The sequence below is a fragment of the Crocodylus porosus genome, unplaced genomic scaffold (assembly GCF_001723895.1).
Source record: "Crocodylus porosus isolate Cpor-Errol unplaced genomic scaffold, CroPor_comp1, whole genome shotgun sequence".
Lineage (NCBI taxonomy): Eukaryota > Metazoa > Chordata > Crocodylia > Crocodylidae > Crocodylus > Crocodylus porosus.
In genome coordinates this window covers 7,052,918-7,065,715 of record NW_017728918.1, presented here as the reverse complement: position 1 = coordinate 7,065,715, position 12,798 = coordinate 7,052,918, and the positions used below count along the sequence as shown (strand labels likewise).

Genomic DNA, 12,798 nt, shown 5'->3' with positions numbered 1-12,798 from the left:
GGGAACAGATGGTGAGAAGACAAACTACTCACTGGTGGGAAGGGGCTATGCTAAGGTGAACACAGACACTTGCATCTGTGCTCCCTTGGGTTTGAAAGTAATTTCAAAGGAGGCAAGGAAAAGACAGGCATAGCCAATTACCAGGATGCAGAGGGGAAGCAGGCTGTCCCATTTCAGAGGGGAGAAAGATCGGTGTCCCTCTGCACACGGGGTTAGACCAGGGAGAAGCTGTGTCTTCAAGTTCTCACAGGCCCTTGATGGGTCTCGCATCCTGTCTCACACACTGTGGATGTGAAAAAGTCATCACTGCTCAGGAGGGTCTTTACCTGGAAGCTGCTTCTGAGGAGCACAACTTCTACCTTTGAGCATACCACGTGGCTCTAACATAACAGGTCTCTAAAATACTTTCAAGGACTCCATCTGATCACTAGAGTGGTTGAATACTGTTGGAGTGGAGAAAGTGCAGAAGGAGAAGAAAGAAGGAGCAACATGACATCCTGAGATACTACCAGAACTTAGCTGCAGCCTGTGATGAGGCCAGCTGTACAGAGGTCTTCTCCAACTTGTTGAAGAAAACTGGTATAAAAAAACCAGTTAAAGATAGAAGAAACAACACACTAGGTCAAACGAGCAGAAATATTGATATAACCTGATGGCTATGTGGGGGATCAAGTCTGGTCAACCAGGAGAGAGACCCAAAGTCCACAAACCAAAGCTGCTGTGCCATCAGCAGGCTTAACTTGCAGATAAAATAATGAAAGGACAGGCTATTCCAACAACCAAGCCTTTATAGGGTCCTTGCTTTGCTGCTGACGTCAAGAGAATGTGTAAATGAGCTTTACCATCCTGGCTGCTATCCCCATCATCTCCCAGGACCCCATGATCCATAACATCAGCAGGCCTACACTGCCCTTGTCCTATGAGACACCCAGTCTACAGTGAGCCAAATCACTTTGCTGGCTTCAGCTAAATCATGGCCACCGCCAGGAAAGGGAGATCATGTTCCTGTTGTTACTTCCTTCTTCCCCACCTCAGGTCTTCTTTTCTAGGTTCCTCTCTTTGTTTTTGTTTAATAATCTGGCTTAGCCAACCAAGACCATATTTGTAAAACCACTGCGAGCCTTGACCAGAGAAGCAGCAATGGCTCGCCTGATGCTGGTACAAACAGGTGTGACTGTCAAAACCCATAAGCTGGACTTGGCATCCCCTCACAGTCAAGTCACAAGTCAGAATCAGCAACAGAAACAGAAGCTACATCTTCCATCTCTGCCATTCTTTCTTTTTCCTCTGGTGATGTATCACAGCATCAGAGAACAGCAGAGCTGGAAAGGACCTCCAGAGATCATCTAGCCCAGTCGTTCTGAACCTTTTTTGTACCGGGACCCTTTGCAAACATCAATGGCCAGTCTCAACCCATTGTCCTTCACTCCTGACTTTGCTGCTCCCTACCCCAGGCCCCAGCCCTGCAGTGTGTGGGGCAGGGGGTGGTTTGTGGGGCATGGACAGTCCTAAGCAGCCCCTCGCAGGCTGGAGCTCTGTCAGCCTGCAAGGGAAAAGCCACTGTTTCTCACATTTTTCCCTTTAAAGGAGAGTCCATTTTTTAACTTTGTTGATTCATTTTTAAAGTTTGTTTCCAACCCTTTCATATATTCTTAAGACCCACTTTTGGGTCACGACCCATGGGCTGAGAAACGCTGATCTAGTCCAACCTCTTGCCTGTAGTTTTGCTTTGTTTTCAAGCAAGTACAGCTGGATTTTAACATATTCAATCCATCTCATTTTTACCTCTTTCCCCTGAAAATAAGAATTGCTCTCTTTCATAGTATTGTAAGGTTATTAAGGGAGGAACCTTATAAAAATTCTTTAGAGCTGAAGGGAATCTGAACACTGTTAACAAAGAAGCCTTAATACTTTATATATACTAAACCCCTGGAAAAATCATGGAGCAGGTCCTCAAAGAATCCATTTCTACGCTCTTGGAGGAGAAGGTGATTAGGAACAGTCAGCATGGACTCACCAAAGGCAAGTCATGCTGCCTGACCAACCTGATTGCCTTCTATAATGAGATAACTGGCTCTGTGGATGTGGGAAAAGCAGTGGACGTAATATACCTTGACTTTAGCAAGACTTTTGATACCATCTCCCACAGCATTCTTGCAAGCAAGCTGAGGAAGTATGGGCTGGATGAATGGACTGTAAAGTGAACAGAAAGCTGGTTGGATCATCAGACTCAAAAGGTAGTAATCAATGGCTCAATGTCTAGTTGGCAGCTGGTATCAAGTGGAATGCCCAAGGGGTCAGTCCTGGGGCCAGTTTTGTTCCAGATCTTCATTAACAATCTGGAAGAGGGGTTTGACTGCACCCTCAGCAAGTTTGCAGATGACGCCACGCTGGGGGAACAGTAGATATGCTGCAGGGTAGGATTAGGATTCAGATTGCCTTAGACAAATTGGAGGATTGGGCCTAAATAATCTCATGAGGTTCAACAAGGACAAGTGCAAAGTCCTGCATTTAGGATAGAACAATCCAACGTGCTGGTACAGCCTGGGAGCTGACTGGCTGGGCAGCAGCTCTGCAGAAAAGGACATGGGGGTGACAGTGGACAACAAGATGAATATGCGCCAGGAGTGTGTCCTTGTTGCCAGGAAGGCTAACGGCATCCTGGGCTGCATTGGTAGAAGCATTGCCAGTAGGTCCAGGGAAGCGATTATTCCCCTCTATTCAGCACTGGGGAGGCCACTTCTGCAGTCCAGGTTTGGTCTCCCTCACTACAAAAAGGATGTGGACAAATTGGAGAAAGTCCAGAAGAGGGCAATGAAAATGACTGGGGGGCTGGGGCACACGGCTTGTGAGGAGAGGCTGAGGGAACTGGGGCCATTTAGTCTGGAGAAGAGAAGACTCAGGGGGGATTTTAATAGCAGCCTTCAACTACCTGAAGAGGGGTTCGAAAGAGGATGGAGCTAGATTGTTCTCAGTGGGGGCAGATGACAGAACAAGGAGCAATGGGCTCAAGTTGCAGCAAGGGAAGCTGAGGTTGGATATTAGGAAAAACTGTCTCACTAGAAGGGTGGTGAAGCACTGGAAAGGGTAGAGAGGTTGTGAAATCTCCATCCTTGGAGATTAAGGTCCAACTCGACAGAGCCCTACCTGGGATTATCTAGTTGAGGCTGGTCCTATTTGAGCAGGGGGTTGGATTACATGACCTCCGGAGGTCCCCTCCAACCCTAATAGTCTATGATTCTATGTTTAAATGATTTTCCTTTCTTTCTCTGTCTTCGGTAGAAGGTTAAATGACCAATACAATTTTTTTTTAGTTGCCACAGAACTAAGCATCTACTCCAGATCCCAACCCGTTTTATATTGTGCAGTGACAAGGGTCATGTTAACACCTCTGACTTTGAGCCCATTTATTCCATCAGAATTAACACTGGAATATGTCCCCCATTCAGAAGTCAACTGCCACTGTTTTACGTGATGCATCTATTATCAGGAAAACAACATTACTCAGAGCTTTCTGTCTTAACAATGCAGCTGTTAGTGGAAAATATTATGAAACTGATTCTGCCCCCTCCCCAGTCCCCCCAGTTTTTGCCGATATACAGGAAAACAGAATTGATGGTGGAACAGGACTGCTGCTAGAGAAAGAGCCAAAAGGAGGAGGCATCAGGATGATTGAAAGATGCAGCTTTCACTCTGCAAAAAGCGAGAAAGTTCAGGAGCTGAAATTTAATTATTTGGGTGAATGAGGACATCAGCTCCCAGAGGAAAGAATATCTGATCAACGTAACAGGGCTTTCCTCTTACTGCTTAATCATATCAATGATCTTATCCTTGTGATCTCTTCAGAGGTCACTGGAGATTGCAGAGTATATAACAGTACAGATGCCTAAGCAGCAGCTTTTAATTATCACTGCATTCCTTTTTAGTATCATTCAGCATATTTACCCTCCTTCAGTAAATAGCAGCTTTCCATAGCCAGGGACTACATAATTCAACAACTGCATAATGCCATCAAAAAAGTGAAGTCTGTATTACAGCTTAAAGCAGGTGGTCCCAGGGATACTCTTCCCTTCCTGTTCAGTTGCCATATGTTAAGTCTCTGAGGGTAATCTGTCATCCTAGCACATACATTTTACAACCCTGGCTGTGGTTCACAAAAGAACAGCTAAGTTCCTCTTACCTTTTGCAAATTTCATATAATGAACACGTTTCCTGGAGGATTTACTTTTCTCCTCAAGACTGAATGTTTTCTTTGGTTTGTTGGCTGAAGACTCTAGAAGACAAAGGTTACATTTGTGTTAGAGGACAGCTCACCACTGAACCCCATCCCTGGATGTCATTTCCCAAGTCGAGCCCAAGTCATCCTACATTGCTGAAATATAGGACTAATGTGTGAAGCACAGTACGGCCCAATCTTATTACCAATAAAGACCTTCCTTCCCCACTTTCCATCTATTACTGATGACACTCAATTACTGTGTCTTTTTCAAGTAACACTGGTCACTTCTCTCTGGCAGGAACAGGGTCTTATTAAATATTTGCATTCTGACAGTTCCTACAGGCTAATCAGGTTGAGGGGACATTGCAATCAGTGCTGCACACAGCACTTACACAACAATTTGCAGAACAAGGCGAAACCCCGATTTGTCACATGTTTCCATAACACACAGTTACTGCAATAAACAACAGTGGTGACACGATCATCGTGGAAAACAGTCAATAGACAAGCTCGCTTTGCAACCATGATGTGCATTGCTGCCTGATACCTACAGGGTAGTTAGCAGCAGCAATCAACAGACATGGGTTACTACTGCTTGGGCCCACAGGAAAAAGGAGCCAAGAAGGGATTTTTAAAACTAGACCTTCTGATGTACAGGAACTGTTGTCAGAAACAGTGGTGCCCTGAAGAGCGAGTGGAAATGGCATCGGGGGATTGTGCTTATTATCTTGAATCCAAGTCAAACTTGTCCAGTTCTAACTTTCCTTTCCCTCCTTCACTGCCACCCCTTGCAAACTCAGCCTGGGCGTCGTACCATCTCATCCACCCTGCCATACAATCAAGGCGCTGCAAACCAAAGTTATAGCCTCATGGGAACTGTTACCCTTCACCAGCTCAGAGAACCAGCAAGTTAGAAAGATCTGAGCTGGAGCTGAGCCTGCAACCTACAGAGAAAGGGCTGAGAACCCATTATCAATCCCTGACCCACTCAGTTCTTGCATTTAAGCTTTACATTTGTAACTAGTGAAGGTCCAGTACTTCAGGGTAGCAAATCCAGTTTTAGAGAAAAACGTACAGTTAAACTGAATGCCTGCAAAGGCAGGTTTTGGGTAGAAAGTGGGAATCACAATAAAGACACGCTCATCAAGGACCTACCACTTTTGATTCTACGGCAGTCAAAACCATTCATATACAATACTGAAGGGAACACAGGAGGAATTGTCACGCAGGGCTTCAAACCCAGCTTCAAAAACTTTCAGCAAGTGACACAAGTACCCTCTTGTGGCTTTACGGTGGAACTTCAGTATCCAGCACAACTATAAAAAGATATCAGATTGACCCAAAGATCCTTGTCTGCCTAGTATCCGACACAAGGAATTCTGCAGATGGAGCTTTCAATGTCACCTACTCCAAGGCTTGTTAACTCCCAATACTAGAGTTAGGCAAATCCTGCAGGAATATTCACTTAAAAGTTGTAATGATCCTTAGATGGCGACTCCTTTTATAAAGTGCTTTGGGATGCGCTTTAAAAGTGCTGTGGAAAAGCTGTCTCCCCATTTTATACAACCAAATTCCCAGCTGCTCAGAAACTGTGAGGATGAGCAGGTGAAACTATTTAGGGTTTTCAAAACTTAGGATCATAGCTTAATACTGTCTCACTTACCAGCTCTGGTAATTCCAAGGGGTATTCTGTGTGTCTTTCAATGCAATTCAGCAGCTGAAGAGCCAGCATGCTGTAAGCACTTAGGCCCCTGGCAGACATGCAAGTAAGTGTGTGATGGAATCTGATGCATGATCCCCACAAGCGCACTTCTCATTATACCACGTGTGCATGGCAAGAGGCCCGATTGTGGGATCAAACATCAGACCCCATTATGCCTTATTGCTGGTGCAGAGGGAGCCCGCCATCATGATCCCGGGCTCCCCCTGCACCAGCAAGCAGCAAGTTTCCACAACTAACAGGGCTCCCGGGGAGCACGCCCTGTGGCTAGGACCCCCAACCTGACCCCATGTTAAATTACATTTTTTTTGTGTAATAACTTTGCGGCTTATTTATTCCTTGTTTTATCACATGTGGCAGGGTAACAAATTAAGACACGATTTACTGGTTAATCACATCTTAAGTGTAACATCTGCCCAGGGCCTCAGTTGCCCAAAAAGCAGTTTCAGAGGTGCTGCTCTGGAGTTTTACTGGCCGGAATGTCTGCAGGATAAAAGATATCAAAATCTCGCTGACAGTTTCATAGGTTTCATAGACATTGGGGCTGGAAGGGACCTCACAACTTCATCGAGTCCAGCCCGCCCCGCCATAGGCAGGAAGTCTGCTGGGGTTGACCTCCTTGCCAGATTCAGCTCTTATTGCAGCATCTGACTTTATGACCAGCTTATCTTTGAAGCTGCTCCCAGCCATTGGGAGAGACAAAAAGCAAAGCTGTCCCTTTCACCATCATAGTCAGAGCAATGCAGCTTTGATCAGAAGATGGTTCCTGTGGCCACTTTGCAGAGGTCATTGTGATCAAGGGGATACATATAGCACTGAACTCGGAGAGCTCTGTTCAGAAATCCCACCTCTGCCCTGACTCACCGCATCTCTGGAAAGCCATTTCTCCTTGCTGCTTTTCCAGTCCCACACCAGTAAAACCAGAAATAGCAATAAGGGCACACCTCTGAAACACTTAGCAGAGGACTTCTTCTTGGACAGATCACAAACATCTTCTCACATGTTACAACTAACACATCTTCCTGTACCTCAGATAAGATAGGGGGGCAAGATTCTTAAGGTTATTTAGGTGACTGTGACCTTTGAAATCCCTACTAGCTTTCACTAATGTCATCAGGCACCTCCCTACTGCCCCCAGCCCAATAGTGTCCTGGTTCCTGGTTCTTGTCTACAGCTCCTAGGCACTGCAATAATACAGATCTTGAAAAGAGCCAGTTCTTTAGCTTCAGGAGCAGCTCTGCAGGTTTGCGGCTAATTAAAAGAGCAGCTGTAGCTTCTCTATTGACTCATTTTGATCTTTCTTTTAACTCCCTGCCAAATCCTTCTGCTGTCATATGCTTACAATTAGCCCTTATTATGCTGAACAAAAGTTGCTAACCACACTATGGTCTCCATTCTCCACCTAGCAGCACATGGACAAACTGTGGTACTAGGCAGAACCTCACGGACTTCATGATGCTCTACCTGGGCCATATAAATTGCAAGATTAAAACCTAAGAGCATGCCTATAGAAAAAAACAGCATCCATCCAGCTACCAATGTGGCAGATAGGGCAGGAAGCAGAAAGCAGAGAGGTAAGGAGCACAGGACAAGGAACAGAAAGCACAGCAGCAGAAGAGGAAGGGGAAGAGGATCAGTGCGGCACTCAGAGAGGGTGCGAGGCACATTCATGGCACAGCTGCCTAAAATGTTGTTCCCCCACTGGTTAACACCTGCTTACATGTTTAGTGCCACTCTATTGAAACTGGTCCAAAATCATACATAAACCAAGCTAAAAACTTGGTTAAAAGACTTTAAAAGTAGCTGCTTTTGGAAGCGTTTGCCACATTTCCTGCTCCCATGTGTGTGTCAGCCCCCTAGCTGAATTGCATCCACAACATTTGAAACACAGGTAGATTTTGACTCTAGCTCACTCAAGCAACAGCTGCTCAGGTGTGGGAAAAGTGAAAGCTGAAAGGAACTGCCATCGTTTAAAAGCCAGACGTGATTCTTCACGAGCAAGCAAAGAAGACAGACAGAGATAAAAACATGGCAATGGAGAATGTTTCTGCTGCGAGCCTCTGAACTGGCTCAGGCTTTTCAAGTAGACCAGTAGTTCTCAACCTTTTCTGTACCAGGACCCCATTTGTAAACACTGACAGCCAGTCTTGACTCAGTAAATATTTAAGTAGAAAACAGCCCCCTGGCCCTACTGGTGCCCCTCACTCCAAAACCCACAGCCTCCCACCCCACCAGCCCTGCTGGTGCCCCTCACTCACTGCCCCCAGGGGGTCGGTGGGTGAGGCATGGGGGGCACGTGCCCCCCCCCCGATTTGTGCACTCACAGCACGCCTGGGGCTGCAGCCTGGCTGGACCAGCACAGACAGAAGCCACCTCTGCAGGGACCCAGCACAGGAGGGCAGAATGGGGCAGCGAGACTCATTGCTGTCATCACTGCTGGGACCCCTGTGCCAACTGAGTCACCGGCAGCGAGTAACTGTGTGTGTGGGTGTGTTCGGGTGTGTGTGGGGTCGGGGGGGTGTTGCACTGCCCTCACCTCCCACTGCCGGCTGCTTGTGCGCTGGACTGTGGCTCTACTCTGCTGCCATGGCCCAGGCTGTTGGTCTCCTTAGGCTGCCCACCACCACACATCCCCTCTGGAGTAGAGCTACAGCAGAGGCTGGGACATGGCAGTGGGGTATAGGGTGAACAACTGGCAGTGGGAGAAAGTAAGGGCAGTGCGCCGCCTCCCCCCCGCAGTCCATTACTTCGTGTGTTGCTGGTGGTGTAGCAGTGGCAGCAGGGTCCTACCTACTGGGCTGCAGAAGCAGCTCCTGCACATGCTAATCTGGTCAGGCTGCAGCCTACTGCCCGCTGTGGGTGCACAAATCTGTTGCGGGGGGGGAGGGGGCATGTGTCCCCCCTTGCCTCCTTGATGCATTGCCCATGCCCCCCTTGCTCCCTCGACACATTGCCTATGCCCCCTTGCCCCCTCAGTGCATCACCTATACCCCCCCACCCTACAGACTTACCTGTGGGGAGCTGCAGGAGCTGCTTTCCACACTGCCTGGCTGCCATGTGCACGTGTATGCGTGCATATGTACATGGAAGCCCCTGCCTGATCACCCTCCTCCTGCTCCCCCCAGGCCCAAGCAGCCCCTTGCAGGCAGGAACTCTGCCAGCCTGCAAAGAGAAGCCGACAGTTCCCTTCGTTTTCCGCCTTTAAAGGAGCATCCATTTTTAAAGTTTGGCCATGACTCTTTCATATATTTTTGCAACCCACTTTTGGGTCACAACCCATGGGCTGAGAAATACTGAAGTAGATGACTGCTGCTCCTGACATCCCAGAAGAACAATTCCAGGCTCCCAGGTCTAGTGAAGAACCATTCTTTGCTAGAAGGGCCCAATCCAAAATGCACCAAAGTCTATAGCAACAGGTATCATTCTCCACAGCCACATGAAAAGTAAGCTAAAGCTTGGCCCTATGACATAATGCCCCTCTACTACCATTAATCTTAATAAGCATGAAGAGGCATCAGTATCATGAAAGAAGAGATGATCAGCCAGCCAGACTGGGCCCCAAGTTGCTTTTTAAGGCACAGAAAGAATGGCAAGTCTCAGAACAGCAAAGTATTAACGTACCTGTTTCACCTTGTCCATGGCAACTATTCAGTTCAGCCAGAAGCTGGTTGAAGTCATCCTGATGAGCAATCCAGTTGTCCTGTAAACAGAACCCAAGTGAATGCAAAGCAAGAGCTTTTATCCTACCAAAAACTACAGCAAAGTCTGGCTGCGCTCCTTGAGACTCCATACAACCAGAGTTAACTATAGTGAAGGAGTTCCAGATACAGAACCATTTATCAAGGGGAACCCCACAGAATTCCCTGGGTGGACAGCCTGATGGCAGCTGGCTAAGTTCAATCCGAAGTGCCTGACTGATAAGAATGGTGTTTGAACGTCTTCAAACAATACTCAGCTTTTATTGGCTCTGCGTGCACTAGTTTGGGCAAGCTGCTCTCAGCTGCAGGCAGGAAATGCTAACATGACTTTCCTGCAGCCTGAAAGATGAGAAGGTATGAGCTCATTTAAGATGCTGACTCAGAGAGAGCATCTTTGGAGCCCAATCCTGCAGGGTCCTTAAAACCCCCAAAAACCAATGGGAAATGAAGACTGTTTCAGGAACAGGGGCAGGAAGCACAAGGACGGGGGACAAAGGGATAGCAACCAGGCAGAAAAATATTTCAGGTCTGTGTTGGAAGGGACCACATTGAGTAACCTAGTCTCTATAACTCATTGTACCTCCCTTAACTCATGCCCACCCCAGGAAAGCCCATCGGAAAACATCTGGTCTGAGCCTGAATTTATGCAATGTATGCCTTCTGCATCAAGACAGTAATGAGAATGATTACCAATTCCACTAACTTCATGCTACCTACAGGGTCTCTCAAACATCTCTTAGGGGAGACACCTGCTTAGAATCATAGAAAATGAGGGTTGACAGGACCTCAGGAGGTCACATCTAGTGTAACCCCCTGCTCAAAGCTAGATCATCCCAGCCAAGGCTTTGTCCACCCAGGCCTTAAAAGCCTCCATGGATGGAGACTCCACCACCTCTCTAGGTAATCTGTTCCAGTGCTTCACCACTCTCCTAGCGAGAAAGTTTTTCTTAAAATCCAACCTAAACTTCCCTTGCTGCAGCTAGAGCCCACTGCTCCTTGTTCTGTCATCTGTCGCCACTGAGAACAGTCCAGTGCCATTCTCTCTGGAATCACCCTTCAGAGAGCTGAAGGCTGCTATCAAATCCTGCCTCAGCCTTCTCTTCTCCACACTAAATAAGCCCAGTTCCCTCAGCCTCTCCTCACAAATCATGTCCCCCAGCCCCTGAACCATTTTTGCTGCCCTCCACTGGACTCTTTCCCACTTGTCCACATCCTTTCTGTAGTGGGGGTCCCAAAACTGGACACAGGACTCCAGATGTGGCCTCACCAGTGCAGAAGAGGGGGAAAATTACTTCCTTCGATCTGCCTGCACCACCTCTATCAATGCAGCCCAGTATGCTGTTAGTCTTCTTGGCAACAAGGGCACACTGTTGGTTCATATTTATCTTACTGTCCACTGTCACCCCCAGGTCCTTTTCTGCAGAGCTGTTGCTTAGTCAGTTGGTCCCAAGCCTGTAGCGGTACATGGGATTGTTCCATCTTAAGTGCAGGACTTTCTTGCTTACCTGGACCAACAATGATGTTAACTTCTGCTTACCTCATAACTGATGGCAGCTCCCAACCCAAGTGTGTTGTTTTTCACTTGAACCTTGATATGTTCTGTGCTTCCTTGTTCCTGAGCCCCAAGACCCTAATAAGAATTTAAAGCAACCTGTAAGCAGTTTTCAAATGTAGAATTAACACTGTAGATCGGTGCCATGTGGAGCAAAAAAAATGTTTAGTAATATAGCTGGAAACACCACTTAATTGCTAGTGTTTGCTTTGCTACAATTTAACGCGCAGGCTTTAGTACACTGTCAAAATATCGTGTATTTTTCATTTATGGTTTAAGCTTCCAAAAAAATACATGCAACAGCAAAACAGCATCATTATTAGGAGTTAATGATTAATCAAAAAGCCACCTTACATTTCCAGGAGATGCTTTGTAACCCTAAAGACAGGAGACAACTTGCCAGAATGTTTCTCTCACCACAGAAATGCAGTCACTGCCTGGGTGGTGGTTAGCTAACAAAGACCAGGAAAAACAAAATACAATGTCCAACTTGTAAGCGAAAACAAAGCAATCTCTCTCAGATTATGTTTGATTATCAGGCTTTAGCCCAAGTGTCAACCAGGGATAAGACCTCATTCCCTGACCTGCTTATACTCTCTCCTAGCCAAACAGATAAGGAGAATTCACATGCCCCTGCAACTTGGTCATATTGTGGTATTTGAGGGACCTGCAGTTGGAGTCTGGGAATGCTTTTATTATATAGTGCAACAACCCGCATTTAAATATGTTGCTAGCACGGATGCAACTCACTGCAGTTTGTTTCGAAAATAATACCAGCTCGACTGTGAAACCAATGCATCCTCCTCCTGCCAGAGAGCAGGGTCTATTGTCACATCCACATGACAGAAGGCAGGAGACCTAGCTACACATTCATCCTGTCCCAATTCTAACTTAATGCTAATGAGGAGAATTGAAGAGACAGGCATACGCAGCTCCAGTTTGCAGCACAGATGGACTTAAGCCCATTGATTCAGCTCAGCCCTGGTCCCATTTATGCTATATATTGGATCTATGCTGTAACTGCTGCCCTCCCCCCCGCATCCCAGTTCTTTTGGGAGTGTAGGACAGGAAGGTCCTACAGCAATGCTGAGGAAACAGGAGGAAAAAAAATCACCCATCTATAATGGTAAAAGCGCAGCTGCTGCCATAGAAACATTTGCTGCCAATGTGATTTCATCTGTGGGGCAATCAAACATCTGAAAGCATCCTTTCAATTTGTGTTTTGAATTCAATGACCGTCAGAGTTATTTTTACATGACACGAGAAGAGCTACCAAGAGTGTGTTTGTGCTTACAGATCAAGATGTTCATTAATTAGCAATCTAAGGGCTGAGGATCCAAAGCCTACCAAAGCCAACAGAAAGGCTCATTGGCACCAGTGGTCCTTGGATCTAACTCGACACCAGCAGTTCCCAAAGCAGTCTCAAGCACTTCCAAACGGGGTCAGGGATTCAGCTGCAGAAGTCACAGACCAACTGGGCTTGCAAGTCAGCGGGAAGCAAAGTCAAGAGGCTGGAAACACTGGGAACCACTACCCTACCTGCCACTGTCTGTGTGCAGTTCTGATCCTGCAACTAACTAGGTACAACATCAGAAGCAGTTTTTTTTTC

General features: G+C 46.8%; 1 protein-coding gene across 2 annotated transcripts in view; it reads right to left on the bottom strand.

Annotated features, from left to right (window-relative positions):
* Positions 1 to 12,798, bottom strand: part of PINX1 (PIN2/TERF1 interacting, telomerase inhibitor 1) — a 77,819-nt gene that overhangs the window by 56,925 nt on the left and 8,096 nt on the right. For both annotated transcript variants that reach the window (XM_019537195.1, XM_019537194.1), the window contains exons 3-5: positions 11,175 to 11,267; positions 9,561 to 9,639; positions 4,181 to 4,273 (exon numbers count right to left, since the gene is read on the bottom strand). In XM_019537195.1, coding sequence (XP_019392740.1) covers positions 4,181 to 4,273; positions 9,561 to 9,639; positions 11,175 to 11,267 — 265 coding nt within the window. The remainder of the gene's footprint in view (positions 1 to 4,180; positions 4,274 to 9,560; positions 9,640 to 11,174; positions 11,268 to 12,798) is intronic.